The following is a 23,535-nucleotide window of genomic DNA, read 5'->3' as shown; positions in this document are numbered from 1 at the left end:
TAAGTCACAGCATTTTGACTGTTGATGTATGGTGATGATCTGTTTATCACTCACTGACAGCCATGAGATTTCTGGACTCACTGCGTCTCTCTTTGTCTTTCTCTCTCCTACATCTTGTTTACTTTGCCCGTTTTCAACCCTTTACCCCTCACACCTACGTCCTACCCACTGTCAATTTGCTGCTCTTGCGGTTCTCAGATAAGAAGCTAGAACGTGGTAAATGAAACTTTGCTCTCATATATTTTCTTTCTTTCTTTCTCTCTCTCTTTTCTGTCCTCTCTGTCTCTCTTAGCTCTTAATCACCTGACTAGTCTTTTCCTTGCTGTGAATTTAATATGCATTTCATTTCACACTCAAGGACTCAATGAAATGAAACTTTATACTCACTGAAACCTTGCAATGATACATATGCTGCTGTAGCTGTACTTGTACAGTACCGGTAATTGTATCTTTGCGGTTTTCCTCTTGAAGTGATTTTAAAGTTTGATTTTCATCCTTGAGTGTTTTATCACAGATCTACTGTAACTCTGACACACTTGATCAATGGGAAGGAAAGGCAGTAACCTAATTCTTCCTCTCCCACTTATGTAGATCATAGAGAACTACACTGACCCAGTGTCCTAGAAACTCTGAAATGAATTGCAGCAGCAGTCAGGACTCTCTAAGCTCTGTATAGCTCTTACTCACATTATTCAAATATAGTTGGTTTGGCTGTTTTATGGTAATTTGTCCAAGGTTGACCCACAAAGCTGGACCATCTGTGAAAAACAAATGCACAAAAGTCCTTGCATTCCCTAAAATACCCCCTACGTTCTGCTTATTTTGATGTAATCCTCCCGTATCACAACAGTGTCATGGGATTTTCTGTGGAAAATCAGGTCACAAAATTCAATTGTAGCTTTGTTGTTTGGAAAGACTCAACAAGGCGATCTTCCAAGTCAACAGGGTGCATTAAAGTTAAAAGTGTAAAACGTTTGCTGATCCTGCAAAGCATTTGGTAGCACTGAGGAAAGCACAGACTTTCCCAATTCTTTGTCTCATCAGGTAGGATATCATAAAGTAAAAAATAATTAGAGAAGATAACCAGAAAACAGACAAAATAAAAGGGGAAAAAAAGGCCGAAATGCTACACAGAACAAATCTGTCTAGCTAATTTCACGTAGTATAGTATATGAACACAGTACTCTCAGCCTAATGCTTAATGTATATAATGCAAAACATGATAGTGTTAATTGTTAGAGTAATAAAACTATTGGTAATTCATCTAACCTGTAATTATGTATTCTATACTCCTAACCTATTGACGCTGTTGTATGTGATCCTGCACCTTTGCTTGCTATGGATACTGGATTATTTAGCTATAGTCACTGTGATTATCCCCGGGACTGTGTCCTTGTTAAACACTATAGGAAAATACGATACCCATGATCATCGCCGCAGTTTTGCTTTGTTTTGTTTTTGTACCGTCACGGTGCAGTCTGAGCATGCGTGTGCATTTTTGACGAGGACCGTTTCTGATGGCATGCTATCGCAGGACTATAAGATGTGTGTTTTGTAATGAATGAGATTTAAACTGTAAAAAAGTGCAATATTCAAATCAAAACATACTTATAGTCAATACTATAGTTAATGAACTGCCCACACAAAAAAGCTACTGACTTGCTGTGAGAAGATAACTTGCCATTCCTGACAACAGCAGGGATAAGCTGATTCTGCATTTTAGCGTGTATTGAGTGTTGTCTCCCAAACATCCATACTCATATCTTGTTGGAGTTTGAAGAGTTCAGTAGATCTGTCCTGCATGTTTGTGTGCCCTGAAGTTTATCTCTGTGTTTCTGTGTTTCACTGTCTACATTCGTGTCACAAGTGTTTGCTCAGTCGTATTTTTATATATGTGTTGTTCCCTGGTTTCCTGTCTTCATTTATTTGTGTGTTCCCTGTCCATTTCAAAGTGATGTGAGTGTTTGATCTGTTTACTTGTTGAGTTTTGTTGAATAGATGTTTTTGTAAAAAAAAAAAAAAGAAACAGGAGAGCTAGACAGAGGTAAAGTTTGGGGGAGGGAACAGGAAGAAAAACCAAAAGTTGCTTTTGGTTTTTCCAGCATGGAAGCTTCAGCCTCCATTTCCTGCTGACAAATGGACTCAAAGGTCTCTGTGGTTTTACTAAGATATTCTAATGAAAGAAGGGGAGTGGTCTGAGGTGATGTACTTACAGTTTTACTGTTTTTGTCCATGCCCATGTGTGTACACACTTATACACAGTCACTGACACTTGCATAAAATCATGCATACATATAATAAAAATACACTAATCAATCTCAGTGTCATTACACACACACTCTGTGCTTTAGTTTCATTTACTGTTTTATGCTTATTGACAATATTTTACTACTAAATCTGGAGTATTTTACAACGTTTACTGTGTATCAGTAGATGTAAAGTTAGATATTCATAATCACCATTTCACCAGTGTCGATTCTTAATTAAACATCATTGATGCTTTATTCTAAAAATCTAATCTGAATACTAAGATGGAGATATTACCAGTGTATTGTTTTAATGCGGGAACCTTGTTGTTCCTTTAGGTAAGAACTTAATATACCTTAATAAAAAGCAATGAGAAATGCCATTTGTAGGAATAGTAAACTCTAGTTTGCAATTGATTTTGTTGGTAACATTTTTCAGAACATTGTTCTTTAATTTTATCATTTTTAAAGTGATATTACAGATATCTTGCATGACAGTAAGAGGAAAATGCTCAGATTCAGGAGCACAATAATTCAAGAGAAAATTCAGATGTTTAATAGCCTTGGGATAAAGACTTTAAATACACTGGTATTTTCTTATATCACACCTAATTCCATGTGTTTATTTGTGTTTACCACTGCGACTCTAACCAATAACACAGCAAAGTTACATATATACCCAGTGCTGGGACTGTTGAAAGCTTCTTCTGCACAGAGTAATTTTCTTTTCCTGTGTCCCTCTGCCCAGATGAGAAAGTGATGGCGGACGATGAATTTACGTGTGACCTCTTCCGCTTCCTCCAACTACTTTGTGAGGGCCACAATAACGGTGAGTCTCTTTACCAAACACCAGACGGTTTAAAGTGACCTTCCAGCAAGGAGAGTGCTCGCTCGAGTGTCCACCACTGTCCTACATTTATCTTGTATGTGTACTTATGCTTTGCCCGCTGCCTGGATTGTGAAAGGTAGATACTGACATTTAGGGACGCTCTATTTTTTTACTGATGGTAAAAGAAGTAACCCTACTCAATATTTGGTTACCATTTATGAAATTGACGTAATTTAGTTGTTGAAAACTCAAAATGAAGTGCATTTTATTTCCACTTTCAGATTTCCAGAACTACCTGAGAACTCAGACAGGCAGCACCACGACCATCAATGTTATCATCTGCACTGTGGACTACCTGCTTCGACTACAGGTCAGTCTGAGTTACTGATAGCAGTTCTCTGATCTTCAACCCATTGATTTCAGACCAAAGCCTCCTTTCTTATAGATGTATAGATTGTGCACAAACCCACATTGTTTCAGTGCTACTTGTTGAAATATATCTTCAAAACAAGAAACCACTTTCACTGTCATTTTTTCTGAGAGATTTTTGGATCTCAACCAGAACACATACATTTATTTAGTATTTCTGTCATGTGTGTAAAAATATACCTTATCTTCTCTGTACTAAAAGTATATATATATTTCTTCTATTTCTGTCTTTCACTACAGACAGATCTATCAGTTTTTTTGGTTCCATAGTTATAAAGTATTTAAAGGTAACATCGTGTTTTTTTCCTCCTCCTTCCTGTATACAGGAGTCAATCAGTGACTTTTACTGGTACTACTCAGGAAAAGACATTATTGATGAGCCTGGTAAGAGGAATTTCTCCAAAGCAATGACCGTGGCTAAGCAGGTCTTCAACAGCTTGACTGAGTACATCCAGGTGAGAGAGTTTTTGTGTGAATGATAAATAGAGTACATGTTGATTCATAATGCAAAGCATAATTTCAAGGGGGCTCCACGGGTCCGGCTGGGGCAGGGGTTAAATTTCTGGAAGCGACCCTCCAGCGTAGTCATTCATTCTGTTAAACATAATTGTATGAGAATGGGAAGCCAATGGGAGATCATATGTTTGTCACTTGGCAATGCCAACATCCACTGGTTGGAGGTTGTAATCTGTAGGTGGTTAGCCTGAACACTGTGCATGTTACACCCTTTCAGGTTAGCAGGTTTTCCCCACATTACGTGGAAATTGGCCTTTTGGGCTGAGAAAAGAAAAGGCAACGAAATACAGTAATTCCAGTTAACTATCACTGTAAAACCTGCTTCTCCAGATACATTTTAATGTTTGGAAATGCTAAAACCAAGTTATAACGCAGTTAACCAAACAAACCATCAGATGAACCGAATCACGTCACTTCCAACGAAGCGAAATTGACAATGAAGCCAGATTTTAAACTTCTGTCCCCACTGAAAATACCTCCTCGTGAAATTTTGTTTCAGAACATTAACTTTGAAACAAAAGACAATGTTTAAATATATATTTGCTAACATGCATCCATACATTTTCAGCATTGTGTTCTTGTGTCTGACAGGGTCCATGTACTGGTAACCAGCAGTCTCTGGCCCACAGCAGGTTGTGGGACGCTGTTGTGGGTTTCCTACACGTCTTTGCTCATATGATGATGAAACTGGCTCAGGTAAGAAACTTCCCAATAAATGTTTATTTTTAACCTTTTTCTAGCCAAAATACGCAATCTATTTCTCCGTGTATTTCATGGGTCTGTAGAGAATCCAGAAAATTCAGCATTTTGAATAATTTGTTTGTTGTTTTCCAGTTTACGAAAAGATGAATACAAACAATTTGGAGATAGATGTTTATACATTTCCGAATGGTATATTTTAATACATTTGCCGCCTTTGAGTTTACTAATTTTGTGAACTGTTTCTCTTATGGTTCCTGCAGAGTAAAGTATGTATTCATTTGATTTTTCTTTTGTCTAATGAATTGGTTTCTATGTCTCAACTAGTTTTTCCCCTCCTGTCAACCTTCTGTCAGACTGTTTCTGCCTCTTTACTGAGCGATTTTATGTTAAATACACAGAATTAAGGGTTTATATTGAATATGACAGAATTTTGTACATTTTGTGCAACATATATTTTCGATGCTGTAGGTTTTAGTCAGATTCAAACCTATAAAAAAGTATAAATTGCACAAGCTTCCATGTTAATACAACTATATGATTTATAATTGATAAGAGTTTGATTTAATTATAAAACAATTACACCAAATGCTGTTTTAATTTAATTTTCAGCTAACCTTGTTGTCATTGTATTAGTTACCACATTCATTAGCTGCGTTAATTGTTTGAATTTAATTGAAATAATCTTTTTACTTTCAATTTAGATTTCCTTTATCCCTTTCCATTTAGCAAGTGTTTCTGAAACCTGCACAAACCATAGTTGGCACTATAGTAGAAAAGGCTAATAACATTATTAAATACTGTTTTAATAACTAAAATTAAATCGAGAGGCTTTTCACTAGATTCATTGACAACAACGTGGATTCAGTAAAGGTGGCAGAAACAATTTGAGAAATAAAACAGATACTCTTCTTCTCTTACTCTTTAATTTCCTTTCTGATTCTATATAATACAGTTAATCCAGTTTATCTAATTTATTTAGGTTTAGGTTTGTTTTATAACACTGACCGATGCGTAAGTTCTGCTTGTGCTTTGGACAAACGTGTGTTCGCTTTGATAAATGTGTGTCTGCAGTCTGTAACTTGTTTGACCTAACAAGGAGCTGCAGTGCTTCCCACTCAGTCTAATGTTGTGTGACAGTGTTGATTACTACTGATGCTGCTATTCAAAATGCATTTTTGTGTTTTTATTTGTTGAATATCTTTCAAATGGTGTCAGGGTTTGTTAAAAAAGCAAGTTAGATTAACTTTCACATCGGCACTTTCAGATGAGTGTTGGTCTTGTGTATATATATATATACAACATATATATATGTATATTTTTAGAAATTTTAGAAAAAAATATTTTTACATGAGCACTGAAAATATGTTATATCTCATATTTTTTTATATTTGATAAGCAGATTTGTGCTTAGGTATCAAAACTGAAATTGAAGTGAAAAAGTGTTGGTCCGATGATTAAAATTGGATGTGAACTGGCAGAAACAATAGCTTAGAATTGAGAAAGTGATTGAGGCAGGCATTGACAAAATGAAGTAAAAAAATGATGTAAAAATGTTCATGGATAACATTTTTATTTTCATGTTAAACCTTGTTAGATGCACCCCGATCCTGGACAACGTAATGGCGTAAGAATCTGTGTCTCTCTGCCAATGCCATCTCATTGATATGCCCCTCATACTCTTTTTATAGATCTCACGCTTCATTGTATTATTTGTGACGCAGCTTAATACCCGCGTCATTTACATTTGCCCTTTTATGTTCTCCCTCTATTCCATCAGTTATTGCTTTTCCTTTGCTTCGCTGGTCTCATTGCTTTTTTGTTTTTCTAACAAGCCATCGAGTCAGTTAGACATTGTTCCTGAACACAGGGATAATGTGTAACAAGCACAGGCAGTGACATTACATTAAGAGGCTGTTTGAGTAAATGTTGCCTGGGAAAAGATTAAACTTTTACTAAATTACATGGACAAAGTGTCACAGTTCAGCTGCATTCTGAAAGATGTTGTTTAAGGTGGTTTATGACAAATAGAAAGTTAGATGTTTGTTTCACGTTTTTGAATCCCACCACATATTTAAACAGTATGTACCTCTGAATGTAATGTTGCTCCGCTCTTTGCTTTGGATTTTTATTTAATTTTATTCTAGTTTTTTTAGCAATTAAATATATTACCTGTTGTTCCTTAAAGCACCTTAACGTCTTGCTTTGCTTCTTTTCATTCAGCTGTATGTTTGGTGTCTTCATATGTGTTTCTTCTGTGTCATTGAGATATTTAAGGTCCTATTTAGGTCCCACTGTGATTTCACAGGTGGCTAATGCTTGCTCATCCTGAAGCTCTTTTCTCCACCAGCCTGACAACCACTTTAGACTGTCTAAAATATTTGTTACTCTTGTTATCGGCTGGTGCAGGTCTTCAGGACTGCTTAGATCAGCATCTGCAAATGTGTTTATGTCTTCCTTGCTCCCCTCCCATGCTGCAGCCACTTTTTCAGATAAAGGGGAAAGGCTGGGCTTTCTAGCAGAGGCATTTTCTTTCCTCCTCTCATACCTGTCTGTGTTTCCAGGGTCTGTCTTTTCTTTCCATCCCATTAATTGTTATATTTGAGATGTTAAAAATGCATATTCTTTATTTAAAAATGCAAACCCAGGATCATTTCTGGAGTAGAACACACTCTGAGGTAGTGTCTCTCTCTGTTTTATCTCTCAGAAAGAAGCATATTTCTTCTCAAATTAAATTGTGATATGTTATGAAAATAACAATTTTCAGCCAGTCCAAATATTAAGAATATTGTTTTGTCTGCTGTGTGTTTGTGGTTTGCTCTTTGATTTGGCTTTGTCGCAGGACTCCAGTCAAATTGGACTGTTGAAGGAACTCTTGGATCTGCAGAAGGACATGGTAGTGATGCTTCTGTCCCTGCTTGAAGGTATGTTCAAGTGGTCAAGTCAAGTGGTTTCCCTTCCCTCTCTGTCACTTACTTTCAAGACATTTTCCATCTTCTCTCACTTTGTTCGGCTCTAAGGCAATGTGGTGAATGGCACAATTGCCAGGCAGATGGTTGACATGCTGGTGGAGTCCTCGAGCAACGTGGAAATGATCCTTAAGTTCTTCGACATGTTCCTCAAGCTCAAGGACATAGTGGCATCTGATGCCTTCCGAGACTATGTGACCGACCCCCGTGGTCTTATCTCTAAGAAGGACTTCTCTAAAGCCATGGATAGCCAGAAGCAATACTCTCCGACAGAAATCCAGTTCCTTCTGTCTTGCTCGGAGGCTGATGAGAATGAGATGATCAACTTTGAGGAATTTGCTGATCGTTTCCAGGAGCCAGCCAAAGACATTGGTTTCAATATCGCTGTTCTGCTCACAAACCTGTCAGAGCACGTTCCTCATGACACTCGCCTTCAGAACTTCCTGGAGCAGGCAGAAAGCGTACTCAACTACTTCCGCCCTTTCCTTGGTCGCATTGAGATCATGGGCGCCAGCAGGAAGATCGAGCGTATTTACTTTGAAATCAGCGAGGCGAATCGCAACCAGTGGGAAATGCCACAGGTCAGAGAGTCCAAACGGCAGTTCATTTTTGATGTGGTCAACGAGGGGGGTGAGAGTGAGAAAATGGAGATGTTTGTGAACTTCTGTGAAGACACCATCTTTGAGATGAACATTGCTGCATCTATCTCTGAGCCTGAGGGAGACGGTGCAGAAGAAGAAGATGATGAGGAAGAAGAGGAGGGCGGGGGAGATGAAGCAGAGATTGCAGAAGGCGATGAAGGCAATGGAGAAGGGGAAGCTCCCGAGTCAACCTCAGCCTTTGCAGACTTTCTGAAGAGCGTGGTTGACTTCTTCAACATGTTCACCTTCCGTAACCTGCGACGTCGGTACCGCAAACTAAGAAAAATGACAGTGAAGGAGATGGTGATCGGCCTGGCTACATTCATCTACACTATTGTGATGGGTATCCTAATGTTTGTTTATAGTATATGTAAGGGCTTCTTCACACTCATATGGAAGGTGCTGTTCGGTGGAGGCTTAGTGGAGAGTGCCAAGAAGATGACAGTGACAGAGATCCTAGCCAGTATGCCAGATCCCACACAGGACGAAGTTCACGGGGACCTGCCACCTGAACCAGGGGCTAGAGAAGTCCAAGACATAGACGGAGGAGCAGACCTCTTAGATGCTGTGGGAGGAGAGGAGGAAGAGGAGGACAGCGAGGAGAGGGAAGGTGGACGCCTGCCTGGTTTCAATACTCCTGGGGGACTCGGAGACTTTGGAGAGACGACAACTGAAGAGCCTCCAACTCCAGAGGGCACGCCGCTGCTGAAGAGAAAACTGGTGAGGTGTTCTGTATGATGTTTGCTGCCATTTAATGTGTAAACTCTCCATCAATTAACAACAACATTATTATTATTATTTCAACAGTTGGAGGCCGCAGGTGGAGGACAAGGAGAGGAAGAAACGGTTCAACCGGAAGAAGAGGCTCCTCAGGAAACTGAGAAAGCAGAGTAAGTTATCAGCCTGCTGAGGATCAACATCATAACTGAGCTTTTGGCTAATATCAAACTGCACTCAGTCTTTGTCTTTATAGAAAGCAAACGTTTTTCTCCATGGTTAACTTTTCCAGCACCGAGAATGGAGAGAAGGCAGAGAAGGCAGAGAAGGCAGAGAAGGCAGAGCCAGAACCTGAGGTGAAGGAGGAAGAGCCTGAGGAGCCGGAGGAAACGGCTGTGAAGACCAAGGCAAAGAAAGAAAAGAAAACTGTCGAGGAGGGCTTCGAGCTGTGGAACGAGCTGGAGGTTCAGAGGATTAAATTCATGGTGAGCAGCTCTTTATTACAGTTATTTTGTACCAGCTCATGGTTCATAGTCGGACATGAATGAGGTTTGCTGGAAAAGGTCAACCAGTTTCTGAGGGATGTCATTCGGTTTGGACTGGTTATTACTGAGAAGTATTTCCCTTGTGCACGATGCTCGGGCAGTAGTATGTCTGTTACCTAAACCATTTTCAAATGTTATTGTCGTGGAATCAGGCAGTAAAATGTTGTTTTTGTACTTTGCTTGGGCAGTAGTCAAGTCTTACTCACTGCTTCTCCACCTCCTTCCAGAACTACCTTTCTCGCAACTTCTACAACCTTCGGTTCTTGGCGCTGTTCATCTCCTTCGCTCTGAATTTCATCCTGCTCTTCTACAAGGTCTGTGCATTTTAAACTACATTTCGCTGACACATGCACAAATCCAAGTGATGTGCCAGTGCATTATTGTAAATTTCATTGGCAATAAATCTGTCTCCAAGAGGTTTATCAAATGTATCTGTAATTATCACTGATATTGCTGCATGGCTGCCATTGGTAGGTAGTATTTTGAAGTATAATGTCAGAAAAGGCATCTATTTTTTTTTTTTTAATTACCACCTTTCTTTATTAACATATTACCATCATTTTTGAAAATTAGTTTTAATGTCACAAAAATAAAAAACACCCATAAGACTTGCAGGACTAATTTGTGTCTGCCTTTTCAAGGTATCTGAAAGTCCTCCAGGCGAAGGGGATTTCGAAGGCTCTGGTCTGTTTGAAGGCTCTGGCCTGTTTGAAGGCTCTGGTGCTGAGGAAGATGGGTCTGGATTAGATGACGGAGGAGGAGAAGATGAGGATGAAGAAGGTCCCTTGTATTACTTCTTGGAAGAGAGCACAGGCTACATGGAGCCAGCCATGGCTTTCTTTGGCATCGTCCACACCATCCTCTCCGTTATCTGCATCATCGGCTACAACTGCCTCAAAGTATGTGGAGTTTAATGTGCTTTGTTTCACAACAATCCACCCTACATTTTAGTGTCTGCTTGAACGTTTCATGCTGGTTGTCTTCTGTTCCCTCTGTACCCTTCAGGTCCCTCTGGTTATCTTCAAGAGAGAGAAGGAACTGGCCAGAAAACTCGAGTTTGATGGTCTTTATGTCACTGAGCAGCCTGAGGACGATGACATCAAGGGCCAGTGGGACAGACTGGTGCTCAACACCCCGTAAGATAGATTGATGGATGCATTGACAGTTAGGGCTGCCACCAACATTATAACACACCAGATATTTTCATTGTCAATAAATCTGCCAAAATGTTTTGTTTCTCTTTTAATGCAGATCTTTCCCGAACAATTACTGGGACAAGTTTGTAAAAAGAAAGGTGAGTAGATTTTTCATTGAAAATGTCAGCAAACTGTCAGTGTTCTTACAGTGACATGACATCTGCGCGTGATTTCCAGGTGCTGGATAAATATGGTGACATCTATGGCAGAGAGAGGATTGCAGAGTTGCTCGGTATGGACTTGGCTTCTCTAGACGTCAGCGCCATGACACATGAAAAGAAACCTGAACCAGACACCTCAATGTTCAGCTGGTATGTGCTGTGCTCTACACACTTTGCATAAACAATTCAAACTTATAGTACATGATATCACAGAACAAACTGGTCTTTCTCTCTTGCAGGATAACATCTATTGACATCAAGTACCAGATCTGGAAGTTTGGTGTTGTTTTCACTGACAATGTGAGTTAAGGCGGCCGTTCATGGTTTAATTTAGACAGTCTGTTTTGACCATAGTGTTACTGACAGCCTCTGTTTTAATCTTTTAGACCTTCCTCTACCTGGTTTGGTACATGTTAATGTCTCTGCTTGGACACTACAACAACTTCTTCTTTGCCTGTCATCTTCTGGACATCGCCATGGGTGTCAAAACCCTGCGCACCATCCTGTCCTCTGTTACTCACAACGGCAAGCAGGTCTGCACACTTCCACTATAATGATGCATCATGAGGCTTTCTGCACACCTGTTCTTCCGATCAAGAGAGATGGGATAACCTTGTACTAATGTCACATCCATCTGTTCCTCACAGCTGATGATGACAGTGGGTTTGCTCGCTGTAGTGGTGTACCTGTACACCGTGGTGGCCTTCAACTTCTTCCGCAAGTTTTACAACATGAGTGAGGATGAGGATGAACCAGACATGAAGTGTGATGACATGATGACTGTAAGTGGACGGCGGAGATGGAGCATGATTCAGGAGAGGTTGACTTTACTTTGAATTTGTGTTCAACATAATTTTCCTCTCTCCTTCCTGCAGTGTTACCTGTTCCACATGTATGTCGGCGTACGTGCTGGTGGTGGCATAGGAGATGAAATTGAAGACCCAGCCGGCGATGAATACGAGCTCTACCGAGTTGTCTTTGACATCACCTTCTTCTTCTTCGTCATTGTCATCCTGCTGGCTATCATCCAGGGTATGGTTTATTATGTAGTGGTTATTTTCTGAAGCAGCAGTGCTACAAGTGAGCAGGTTTTTCTTACTTTCTGATCTAGAAGAAATAATGCTGGTTATGAAGCTTCTCAAGTCCCGCTAGTAAGGGGTAACACACAGCGATGGGTGAACAGACTTTGTCTGCCCTTTCACTTTTGTTTTACATATTGCTCCTCTTGTTTTTTTGGTTGCACATTGGCAGGTGAGCTCCTTTCTGCCGTATCAAACTTTGAATTTAGAGGGATAAACCTTCCCTGGTGGAAGACAGAATAGCATAATAAAAGCAAGACTTATAGCGAACCAAAACAAAAAACAGATGTCAATGTCATTTTTCTATAGCCATTATGCTATGCAAGTAATATTTACTTCATGATTATAAGTTTAAGCAAAAAGTGTTTACTTTAATTGTAGTGAGGGACCCACAGAGAAGTATCACCTCATTCTTATAACTCTTAAACCTCACACTATGCACTGATTTTGAATCAATCAATGAAAATGGTTTCGGAAGGGGGCGTACAACACCGATAGCTCATAGTGAAGGGTTAGGGTTATATTATATACTGTATATATAACATATTATATATATTATAATATGTTACCTCCTTTTCTTGTGTTTCTATTAATGTAAAGCTAGGAAAGCCTCCTGAGTGAACAAGTCAGAAACTTAGAGAGAAAATAGGGTGAAGTGTTTTTGAGGTCACAAAATAAGTTTTGTGACTAGAGGTTTGCAGTCTTGAAATGTAAAAAATCTGTCCAGTAGCAAACACTCTCAGCTCCCTAAACAAACTTTAACATTGTTGAGAAGAACTCAAATCTTCAGACTCGTAAGATTTTCTGTTTGTCCTTCCGTCTGTCAGGTTTGATCATTGATGCCTTTGGAGAGCTGAGAGACCAGCAGGAGCAGGTCAGAGAGGACATGGAGGTAAGATAATGAGTTTCAGAGGGATTTAACTGGTCACCTTTCCTAATCCACCTTCAGTTCTCCTTCAGTTACAAGGCAAGAATGTGATTAATCTCAACTGTCCATTCTCCCTCCAGACAAAGTGCTTCATCTGTGGGATAGGAAGCGACTACTTTGACACGACACCGCATGGCTTCGAGACACACACATTAGAAGAGCATAACTTAGCCAACTACATGTGAGTGCAGAAATGACAATAACGACCCTCTTGTCCTCACAAAAACTAACTGTGAATAATGTATTTTCTTACCCCGTTTCCCGTCTCTCTTTCAGGTTCTTCCTGATGTATCTCATAAACAAAGATGAGACAGAACACACGGGACAGGTCAGTAAACATATTAATGTTTAAAAAAGTATTTCACTACTGGAAAGATGGTCTTCTCATACAACTGGGCTATTAATGCAGTAGAAAGACACATACTTTTTTGAAATTGCTACATGTCGAGAGAAAAACAGAGAAAAGGGGCTGTGGTGAACATCAGCACAGTTTCCCTTTTGCTGTAGCGATCCTTTTTGTCTCCATAAATATCTAAAATCATCCTTTTTTCTTCTTCTTACAATTCTGCCTCGTGCTGCAACTTGTTTCTGTCTCTGTTTCAGGAGTCATACGTGTGGAAGATGTACCAGGAGCGATGCTGGGACTTCTTCCCTGCCGGAGACTGCTTCAGGAAGCAATATGAGGATCAGCTCGGATAATGTCCGACATCGTTAATATGCATCTGAAGGAGAAGGAGTGAGGTGGAGAGGAGAGGAGAGGAGAGGAGAGGAGGGAGGAGGGGAGAGGAGAGGGAAGGAGAGGAGAGGGGAAGAGAGGAGAGGGGAGGGGAATCCAGAGACGCGAAAAGATTAGAAATTTAGAGATTGAACACGTCTATGTCTTAGTTTCGTCCTTTGTCGGCACATTTCTCTCTTCTGTTGAAGCTATGCACACTTTGACTGCACTTTTGTACAACCTGCAGCAGATTGGGGATGAAATAGATTTGAGAAAAGCAGACAAATAATATCAGAGAGGCATAAAAAGAAGCCAGGGGCCTTTTTATTCCACTATGAATTCACTACATGGCCTTTTTTGTGTAAAATATACGTAGATTGCCTTGCATACCGATGTGTTTATACACAACGGGCTCTTTCAGTCGCTACTGCTGTAAACGTTATAGTGCCTATAGCAATGTCACTGCTTTAGCTATCAGATGGTTTAGATTTTTAGCTTTAACACTTTAATTTGAGGTTATTATTTTTATTGTTTGTAAGGTTGAGGGGTTTTTTTTGTATGTGGCTACTGCCATTTGATGTTTCATTTCTGGTTTCTGGTGTTTCGGTGAGAGAGCGTTTTTGAAAGAAACAACTCACAGTCGTATCCTGAGATCCTTAACAGAGCGGTGAACATTTTAGGCCCCCTCTCACTCCTTTTTTTCCTCTCTCAAGACTTAGAAACTTCAAACAAGCTATGACGAATGTAAACTCTTGTTGGACTGACTTGCCAAGATAATAAGCGGAGTATCATCTGCGTATGTGATTTATACCAGTGTGAAACAGCTGTATAGACAGACCCAGTTTGCACTCTGAAGTCTTACAAAGCGTCCCTGGATGTATGTGGTCTCCACTGGTGTCTCTGTGCCATATAAGATAGTGATGATATACACACATACAGTATAGGAGGATGCCAAGGTTTATTTATTTATTGTTTATATGCAGATCAAATCTTCAGAAGACGACCGTTTTAGCCCGTCTGTATTTCTGGCCAGCAGTCTGTTTTACAACACTTTATGCACAAATAAGTTTTTGTCAGTGCATTAAAATAAGTAATGAATGTATTTAATGTATACATTTTGGCCAAAGTGTCATCTGTATAACTGAGTCATATTTAGGCTGCTTACAGGCCTTTTGATGAAAAGACATATTTTACATAAATCATAGATACATATATTTATTTTTCTTTAGGGCTTTGAAGAATATAAACGATCATGCTACTGTTGTCGGACACGAACGAGTCACGTGTCCTGTTTGTGAATGGTGAAGAGAATCCGTCTCACACTAAAGTTAAACGCCCAGTTTGCAGTCAGAAGATCAATTTAGCTTTTGTTTTCGCTAGTTAGGTTTTTATGATAGATATTTTTAGGAATCCAGCATTTTCAGTTATTTTTTCTCAACCCAGAAAGTCACGTGTGATGCGTTGATCTCAGACAGTCCCGTCTCACTACGCCTCTTACAGATCACGTACAAACTCACCAACTATCCATCTTGTATTTAATGTAATGACTCTGACAGAGGCAGTATTTTGTGTGCTGACGACTCTGAAGCGTGTATCTGCTGCTGTGGTCCACGCAGAGGCAGCGGATGGTATGAAGCTGAATGGAGATCACTACTTTGCACCTGACTGAGTGTCCTCTGACTGAACCCTGTGTTTCAATACAGAATAAACAGATTATTTTAAGGAGAACTGGAACATGTGTCTTACTGTATGTAAGGTTGTGTGTTTGATGCTGTTGTCCCAGCTTTGTGAGGACCAGTTTCAGACCTCAAGTGTGAAGACAAACCTCAAAGTGTAAATATTAGGTTTATGCTTCAGGTAGGAGTTTGCCAGTGTTAGAAAGCAACGAAGCACATGAACCCAATTTATATATTCTGGTACTTGTTCTTTAAATTAGTAATACTATACTTTTTACCTCACTACATTTATATGATAACTTTAGTAACTAGTTACTTGGCAGATTACATGCTGAATCAGAGCCAAAGCAGCACTTTTAAATCAATTAATTTTAGGAGCAATCAGATAAAAAACAAAAAAAAAAAAAACACTGATTCCAGTAAAAAGAAAAATGCTGAATACAGAATCAAATAATCAGACTAATACTTTGCACACTCATAGTATAAAGTATGTACATAAAGATAGATAGATAGATAGATAGATAGATAGATAGATAGATAGATAGATTCATAAAATAAAACAGACGATAAAATAATAGCATTTTTAAGATTTAAAAAATAAAGAGACTTTATAGTTTATTGAATTAAACATTCTCCTCTCCAGCGTCATGTCATGTTGGCAGAACTTTATCTTAATCAAATATCAACAGTGCAATGCTTTGCTTTAAACCTTTCAGGAACCACCCATGTATAACTACGGCAGGCTTTGTTGCCTGGATGTCTGTGTGCATGTATGTGTGTGTGTGTGTACAATCAGCTTGAATGTTTCCTTTGTAAAGAATTTGTTGGAATAACATACTGCCTCCTTGAAGTACATATAACATTACTTAATACATGCTTATCTGGGTTAAAGATAAGGATTACTTACTTGTGTTTGTCTTAGGTTGACTGGTTCAGTTGGACATTTTATGAATCATACATACGCCCTCGTACAAATCTTCTCAGGGAGTAAAAAAAAAAGATGACTTAATGTGCTGAACAGAGATTATGTCTCCTGTCCATCGCCAAAAGAAAAAAAAAGTAATCATTGAATTAGGCCAGGTTAAAAATGATTTTTATTTGTAGCAGTCCAATTGTTTGGCTTGTTATACTTATTTTTCTTTGTTTGGGCTGATTTTCCCTCATGACTAATCGCAGGGTATTCAGATCACCTGTGCACAGGTGGGGAGACTGACTCCTGGTTTGAGGAGTGGAAGCAGCTCGGGGTATTTCCCTCCCAGAAATCTGAACTGGACATTTTCCTTCCACCTGTCTCAAATAAGACATGTTATGGAAGCAAAACAGCCCAAAATTTAAAGATTGACCAGTGCATGAAATAACAAAGTAGTGTCTCCCCTGAAGTAAAATATCTGAATCCTAGAAGCAAACTTGGCGCTTCAGTAGCTGCTACAGTTTTCCATCATGTTAGTTTTTCCTTCCACATGCTGCACACACACAGTACACAGTCTTTTGTTGTAATGTGCCACTCCTCTGCTGGGTCAAAGGTTAATTTGCATCTTGTGCCTCTAAAGCAAACATGGTGTTGCAGGCCTGGGTTTGCTACCCAGCTCTGCCCCTCCCTCATCATTTGTATAAAACGAGGCCTCCAGCAGAGATCGGTTCCTGACACAGCTCTCCAGATCCTGTCTGCCGGGCCACCTCACTGACTGCTGCCATGTCGTTTGTTGCTCCTCCTGGTTATCAGCCAATCTACGGCCCTGTAAGTATGGACTGGTGGAGGATGCACTGCATGAGTGCAAAGGGATGAAGATTTAATCACCAAAGGGGCAACCACGCTGAAAAATCTTAATCTATATCACAGTAGATGCTTCTGTATTTCGCAGGACTTTTATTCATGTTGGAGTTTAAATACCATTTGAATACTTCTTTGCTTTTTACTGTATAATATGACATTTGAAAATGTGTCTTACATGCATTGTGCAGTGTGGTTGAGTGTTTTGTGTTGCCTAAACAGAGAATCCCTTATCTGGGGCCCATTTATGGAGGCCTGAGGGAGGGGGTGTCCATCTACATCCAGGGGTCCGTTCCTGAGGACATTACCAGGTCAGTGTGAAAAACATTAATGTGTTTGGGTGTAAAATTAACTCTTCATCTTGAAAACAGCTTCCACTAACTAGTTAAACGCTGGTGTGTGTGTGGTCAATCCATGTTATATAAGAAGTAGGTAACTGTGTTATGAGTTTTATTCACTGGGACATTTTTAATCTCCAGCCTGAACCTTGTGAGCAAACCGAGGGAACACCTTGTGTAATCTTACTCTGGGTGGAGCAGGTTTCTTTGCGTTGTTGCATGTCAAAGCTGACTCTGAACGCACAGCTCCACTTTTATCGTTTGTTCTTCCTCTTTTCAAAAAAGTCATATCTGCTTTGCCAAAGGTACATTTACAGGCCATTAACAGACAGAGTCAACACTCCACATACCGGACTGAATTGTGAAATCTTTAGCTCCTTTGTTGAAAAAGATTTCTTACACAATCCTCAGGTTTTCACAGTCGGCCCCACCTTCACTGTTTGTTTTCTGACATTTAACCACCTCATCAGTCACTTCAGGACACGATGATGTAACGTCTCTGGTTTGTCTGCAGGTTCTTTATCAACCTGCTCTGCGGAGAGTCCGAGTCCAGCGACATCGCCCTCCACTTCAACCCTCGATTTGACGGCTGGGACAAGGTGGTCTTTAACACCCGTCAGAATGAATCCTGGGAGTCAGAGGAGAAGATTCGCAGTATGCCTTTCAGCAAAGGCCAGGCCTTTGAGATGGTCATCAAGGTCACTTCACAAGGCTACCAGGTCAGACCAACCACAAGTCCACAAATACCTGCAAACCATTTACTTTAAGTCCCCTCTTTACCATTTACAAGCACTTCTTATACATTTAATTAAATGGTTTATAACACACGGTAATGGAGCTGTAGTTTGTGCAGTATTTGTCAATACACTGTATGTATATATTGTATACTACGGGTAAACTGATTCACCATTTTTCTGGTCAAGTAGAAATACTTCAAAATTGTACTTAAATATAGTACTTGAGTAAATATACTTAGTTACATTCCATCCCTTGGCCATAGTACACTCTGCCTAACATTTTTAAAATCCTTGCTGCAGATCAGAGTCAATGGGGATGACTTCCACACCTTCGAACACCGTATGCCTGTGGAGAGAGTTTGTGCGATGCAGATCGCAGGAGATGTTTCCATCCAGACGATTAACGTCATCGGGGTGAGACTCACAGCTCCTGAAGCTTTCAGCTTAATGCTTTGGGCTTTGCTGGAGGGCAGTTAAACAAATGATAAATCATGAACAACTGATTGCTGATGCTTTCTGCTTCTGTGTCAGGGTGGTCGAGGTGGCATGAATAGGTATCCTGGAGGAATGGGAGTGAGTAAAACAGGACAATTAACAGTGTTAACAGCAAATGTTCGTGCTTGCCTTGTTTTGCTGGGTTTAAATGTTTTTAATTAAATTAATGGTGCTCTGAGGTTATTATAGGTGAATATATTATAACAGCAGCTATGTTAGTAGTAGTTGTTGCAGTACCTTTTTTTGCTTAACCTGTGTTGTTTTATTTGTAGTGTTGTCAAGAAATACTCTGTTATTACCACTGTTTTATCTAATTTCCCGTTATTACCATGTTTAGTTTTACACTGTTGTGTGGTCTTTTTAGGGTGGAATGGGAGGAGGCATGGGAGGAGGCATGGGAGGAGGAATGGGAGGAGGCATGGGAGTAAGTAAACATAATTTACTGTAAGTGTAACAATTAAATTCAACAAAACAGTGTGCAGGATTTAACATGTTCACTACTTTTTGACAGGGAGGATATCCAGGAGGTGGCATGGGGGTATGTTACTTTTGATGGGGTCCATTGTCGGTTATTGCGTTGTTCTTTAAATATTCCTGAAAATATTGTGGGAATAGAGTGAATATATTGCTTCTTCTTATGGCGATCCAGGGAGGATACCCAGGAGGCATGGGAGGAGGAATGGGAGGAGGAATGGGAGGAGGCATGGGAGGAGGAATGGGAGTAAGTATACTTAGGTGGCCTTTGTGCTTAACAAAACAGTCATTCTTTCAGATGTTAAACCAAATTAAATACATAATTAATCATTTTTAATTGTGTTCACTACTTTTCAACAGGGTGGATATCCAGGAGGTGGCATGGGGGTGAATTTTTTTTTTTTCTGCTCTTCACCAGTGCTCAAATTTAGGTTTATAAACTGATATAGTGTCTATTAAATGCATGTCAATAATAAAGTCTAGCTAATTTACAAACCACACAGAATTAAATCATATTAAATTGTCTGTTTTTAAAATATGTTCTTGTTCACAGGGTGAATATCCAGGAGGCATGGGAGGCGGGATGGGGGTATGAAATGATTTAATAATACCAGATTTTATTTTCTATGTGCACTTTATGAGGCATGTGTAAGTTTTATAAAAAAGTTGGATTGTAATCAGTAGACGTATAAAGAGGACTGTGGCATTAAACTTTGTACAATTTGTTTGTCAGGGAGGATTCCCAGGATCAAACCTGCCGGTGAGAAAACTACATGATAAAGTTGGCATGGTATTTTCTTACTTGTGGTAATCCAATTTAAATTTTATTTCTCCTAATAGGGTATGGGTGGACAGCCAGTCTACAACCCTGTAAGTAAAATTTGTTGCAGATTTATTTGCAGTTGCAGATTGACACTGTGGACACTTCCTGTATTTAAAACCTCAGGGAAGTCCCTGTGTGATTCACAATCACTTGCTTTCACTTGTTTTGGGCGTAATGATGTGAGGCAGCTATATATCTTGTCATGATATTTTGGTTTGGAAAGATCCATAACATGTTTTGTAAAATATGTATCTAATTTCTAATTGTTTTAGTTTTCTTACGATTAATGATTTATGTCATGTTACCTGTCTTATTTTGTTCTGCTGTGTGTTTTAAGCCTGTGCCCTACTCCAACATGATCCCAGGAGGGATGTTTCCTAAAAGAACCATCATCTTCAGGGGCATGGTGCCCTATGGAGCAGACAGGTGTGTGTTTGAGCATGTCCATGCTTAGTCCACATAAACATATAAAGTATGTAGTATGTGAGTGCAAACAGACACATTTCAAATGCCTCCTGCTTCTGTGTGCTGCAGAATGAGCATCAACTTCATGGTGAGCAGGTCTCGGGACATCGCCTTCCACATGAATCCCAGGGTGAGGGAGGGGATGGTGGTGAGAAACAGCATGATTGGAGGCAACTGGGGCCAAGAGGAAAGAGAGCTCAGCCTCAACCCGTTCATGGAGGGACAGTACTTTGATGTAAGCAGCAGTCTTTGCATTAAGTCTTTATAATTAAAGACAATTGGCAATTTCTATGTGATTTTGCCTTGTTTCACAATATTTTGACTCACTGTAACTTGATATTTTTCTGCCTTTGTTTCTCAGATGTCAATTCGCTGTGGAAACCAGAGATTTAAGGTGTTTGTTAACGGGCAGCACTTGTTCGACTTCTTCCACCGTTTGCAGTCCTTCAATGAGATCGACATGCTGGAGATTGAAGGAGACGTTCAGATCTCCTACATCCACTTCTGAGACCACATATGTCTAAACTATGCATCCTGTACATTATTCAGCTTCTCATGTGCTTTTCAGTCGTTTCAGATGATGTGTCAGCCACTGTGTAGTTTATCTCACTGCGTCTGTACTGTTGGGTAACTGAATTAATACATAAAAAACAATAACACATACAACATGGATGAGATTAATACTGACAACATCGGAGCTCAATCATGATGAACACATTTATTTCTTATACAAAATACTGTAGGTACTGTATAAAAACTTGTTTACAAAACATGACAGTGACAATATAAAGGCAATTATAGTACAGTCCTCTCCCAACTCAACACAACAAGAGAATCACAATCCACACACATCTACTGTGTGTAGATCTACACACAAATACTGGCTCTCTGAAGGCACTGAAGGTTAAATTGTGAAAATCTAAGATTTAAGGCTGAATTGACAGTCGTCATTTGCTGGAGTCTGCTTGGAAGAACAGTTTTTCTTACTGTTTAAAGACCAAAATGTTACAAAAACACAAAGACAAGTCGGTGTATCTGCCCTCAAACTGGTGAAATATTTGTACAAACCAAATTGGACCAGTGCTTCAGTCTCAGCTAGGGCTGCAACTAACAGTTGTTTCCATTAACAATTAATCAATTAGTCTATAAAATGCCAGACATTTTTGAAAAATGCACATCACAATTTCCCAGAGCCCAAATTGACGTCTTCCAATTGCTACTTTTATCCAACCAACAGTCCAAAAGCAAAGACTCTTCACTTCCTGTCATAAATGACAAAGAAAAACAGCAAATCCTGACATTTCAGAAGCTGGAAGCAGCAAATGTTTGACTTTTTTTGCTTGAAAAATGATTTAAAAGACGAATCAAAAATCAAAATAGTTGGCAACTAATTTTCAATCCACGAATCGTCGCAGCTCTAGCTACAATGTAAGACTACCACTGAGTATACAGTACCAAAGGTTTTGTAAGAAATGTACACTTTATCTTAACAAGTACTTTCAGTAATGCTACAAGTATAAACTGTATACTATTTCATATAGTAGTACCTTTGCTGTATACAACTGAGAAACACAGCGCCTCATTTAAACATATATTCTCCCAGAATGTGTGTTTGAAAATGTCCGACTCCAATGACAGAATTATGAACTAAAGCAATTATATATATATATATACAGTATATATATAAAAATAAGTGCATGCATGATGCAAAGTCGCAGCTGAAACTGAGGTTTGGACGATCACACTTGCTGCTCCTCGACTCTGCTGGTAACAGACTTCTATTTACAGTGCTAAACCTCGAGAAACAAAAATATCCCAGAATAGGAGAGCGGCAGGATGATGTCAGATGACAAGGTTAGTCATGTTTCCCAGTCTTTGCTCATTTACGGAAAACACTCCTCTGAATGAGGTTTAACGCCCTTCGATGCGTTCACAGGCTTTTTCTCTCCGCCTTGATGAATAAACATGTTGTTACATGTGAAGTGATTTCATGGGAGACGTCTGCGGAATGACTGAGAATGTCCACCAAAGAGTAAAAGATATACAAATCATAAACAAACATACATAGATATAAAAACATTAGTGCAAAGTTGTAGAAATACAAAAATCAGCATAAAAAAATACAAAATGTGTCATAACACTGTGCTTGAGCCAAAAGCAAAGGCAAGGAGCTTATCCCGCCGTTTGCCTCGGGTAACTCCATCATGTCCGTACCTGCCCTCAGTCCGTCCACCTGCCTCTGATTACTTGTACCCTCTTCATTCGACCAGTACCGTTGTCCCTGTTGAGCAAAGTCTCAGCTTCCTGAGTTATGAGATCTGTAGAATAGTTGAATCAGGACTCGGTAAGAAAAGAGTCGCCTTGTGTGAACTGTAAACGGCTCACGATGCTTCATGCACAACTGGCAGTGCAACCCCTGGAGAAGACGCAGGCGTTGTTGGAGCGCTACATGAACTACTGCAGGTTTTGATTAAAATGAGGGTCATTTCATACCAACTCACCTACGACATCCCAAACTGCAACATGCAAATGTCCTGAACCCAATGAAAAACAGACTCAATAGGTATCAGAAAAAAGAAAACCTTGAAGTCAACACAGAACAAATATGTACAAATTAAATAAAACCACAGGATGTAATATTACAGCCTGTGGAAAGTACAAAGAATCTGCTACTTCTGCTAATGTTTAAATGATGGAGTAATATTTGTTTTTAAACTAACGTATATATATATATATATATATATATATATATATATATATATGCAATGGATATTAACACCTTCACACACAAAAGTTTCAAGGACATTAAAAATAATCCTTCTACAGTCAAAATGTTGCAAATTAGCCTTTTTTGTTTCTTTGATTTTCAGGACAAATTTCATCCCAACCCAGTGAAAAATAAACAATGGCTTAAGTGGCTTATAAACACAAAAACAATTAAATAAAGCTCAAATTTTAGCCCAAATTAAAAAAATTCATAACTTGAAAAGTTTTTGGATTAGAGCTTGAGAGTTTTGCAAAGTCTCTTGTAAGAAATCAGTGACATGAACTGGGAGGTCGCAGGTGTGTCGGTATGAAATGAACCA

The 23,535-nt window shown here is 39.4% G+C and overlaps 2 protein-coding genes across 7 annotated transcripts in view; both read left to right on the top strand.

Moving 5' to 3' along the window:
- ryr1b (ryanodine receptor 1b (skeletal)) overlaps positions 1 to 15,398 on the top strand; it is a 66,158-nt gene extending 50,760 nt beyond the window's left edge. For 3 of the 6 annotated variants that reach the window (XM_084351832.1, XM_084351831.1, XM_084351830.1), the window contains 23 exons: positions 2,995 to 3,075; positions 3,357 to 3,445; positions 3,831 to 3,959; positions 4,612 to 4,716; positions 6,317 to 6,346; positions 7,368 to 7,397; positions 7,562 to 7,643; positions 7,740 to 9,049; positions 9,137 to 9,219; positions 9,339 to 9,531; positions 9,819 to 9,905; positions 10,233 to 10,490; positions 10,597 to 10,727; positions 10,843 to 10,885; positions 10,965 to 11,098; positions 11,188 to 11,248; positions 11,335 to 11,481; positions 11,596 to 11,730; positions 11,824 to 11,980; positions 12,855 to 12,919; positions 13,036 to 13,136; positions 13,232 to 13,283; positions 13,559 to 15,398. In XM_084351832.1, coding sequence (XP_084207958.1) covers positions 2,995 to 3,075; positions 3,357 to 3,445; positions 3,831 to 3,959; positions 4,612 to 4,716; positions 6,317 to 6,346; positions 7,368 to 7,397; positions 7,562 to 7,643; positions 7,740 to 9,049; positions 9,137 to 9,219; positions 9,339 to 9,531; positions 9,819 to 9,905; positions 10,233 to 10,490; positions 10,597 to 10,727; positions 10,843 to 10,885; positions 10,965 to 11,098; positions 11,188 to 11,248; positions 11,335 to 11,481; positions 11,596 to 11,730; positions 11,824 to 11,980; positions 12,855 to 12,919; positions 13,036 to 13,136; positions 13,232 to 13,283; positions 13,559 to 13,654 — 3,599 coding nt within the window. In that variant the 3' untranslated portion in view covers positions 13,655 to 15,398. The remainder of the gene's footprint in view (positions 1 to 2,994; positions 3,076 to 3,356; positions 3,446 to 3,830; positions 3,960 to 4,611; positions 4,717 to 6,316; positions 6,347 to 7,367; positions 7,398 to 7,561; positions 7,644 to 7,739; positions 9,050 to 9,136; positions 9,220 to 9,338; positions 9,532 to 9,818; positions 9,906 to 10,232; positions 10,491 to 10,596; positions 10,728 to 10,842; positions 10,886 to 10,964; positions 11,099 to 11,187; positions 11,249 to 11,334; positions 11,482 to 11,595; positions 11,731 to 11,823; positions 11,981 to 12,854; positions 12,920 to 13,035; positions 13,137 to 13,231; positions 13,284 to 13,558) is intronic. The other 3 variants (XM_084351835.1, XM_084351834.1, XM_084351833.1) reach the window with 1 other exon arrangement.
- A 1,601-nt stretch (positions 15,399 to 16,999) lies between these two features.
- LOC311256367 (galectin-4-like) lies at positions 17,000 to 23,141 on the top strand. Its single transcript, XM_084351360.1, has 13 exons — positions 17,000 to 17,084; positions 17,340 to 17,428; positions 17,970 to 18,174; positions 18,493 to 18,606; positions 19,199 to 19,225; positions 19,337 to 19,408; positions 19,522 to 19,548; positions 19,715 to 19,750; positions 19,895 to 19,921; positions 20,002 to 20,031; positions 20,322 to 20,410; positions 20,519 to 20,684; positions 20,811 to 23,141. The coding sequence occupies exons 1-13, from the start codon at positions 17,040 to 17,042 to the stop codon at positions 20,955 to 20,957; spliced, it is 1,074 nt and encodes a 357-aa protein (XP_084207486.1). The 5' UTR covers positions 17,000 to 17,039; the 3' UTR covers positions 20,958 to 23,141.
- The last annotated feature ends 394 nt before the right edge of the window (positions 23,142 to 23,535 follow it).

This window comes from Pagrus pagrus, assembly GCF_965226575.1.
Source record: "Pagrus pagrus genome assembly, chromosome: 4".
Taxonomy (NCBI): Eukaryota; Metazoa; Chordata; class Actinopteri; order Spariformes; family Sparidae; genus Pagrus; species Pagrus pagrus.
This window is presented reverse-complemented; position numbering and strand designations above follow the sequence as displayed.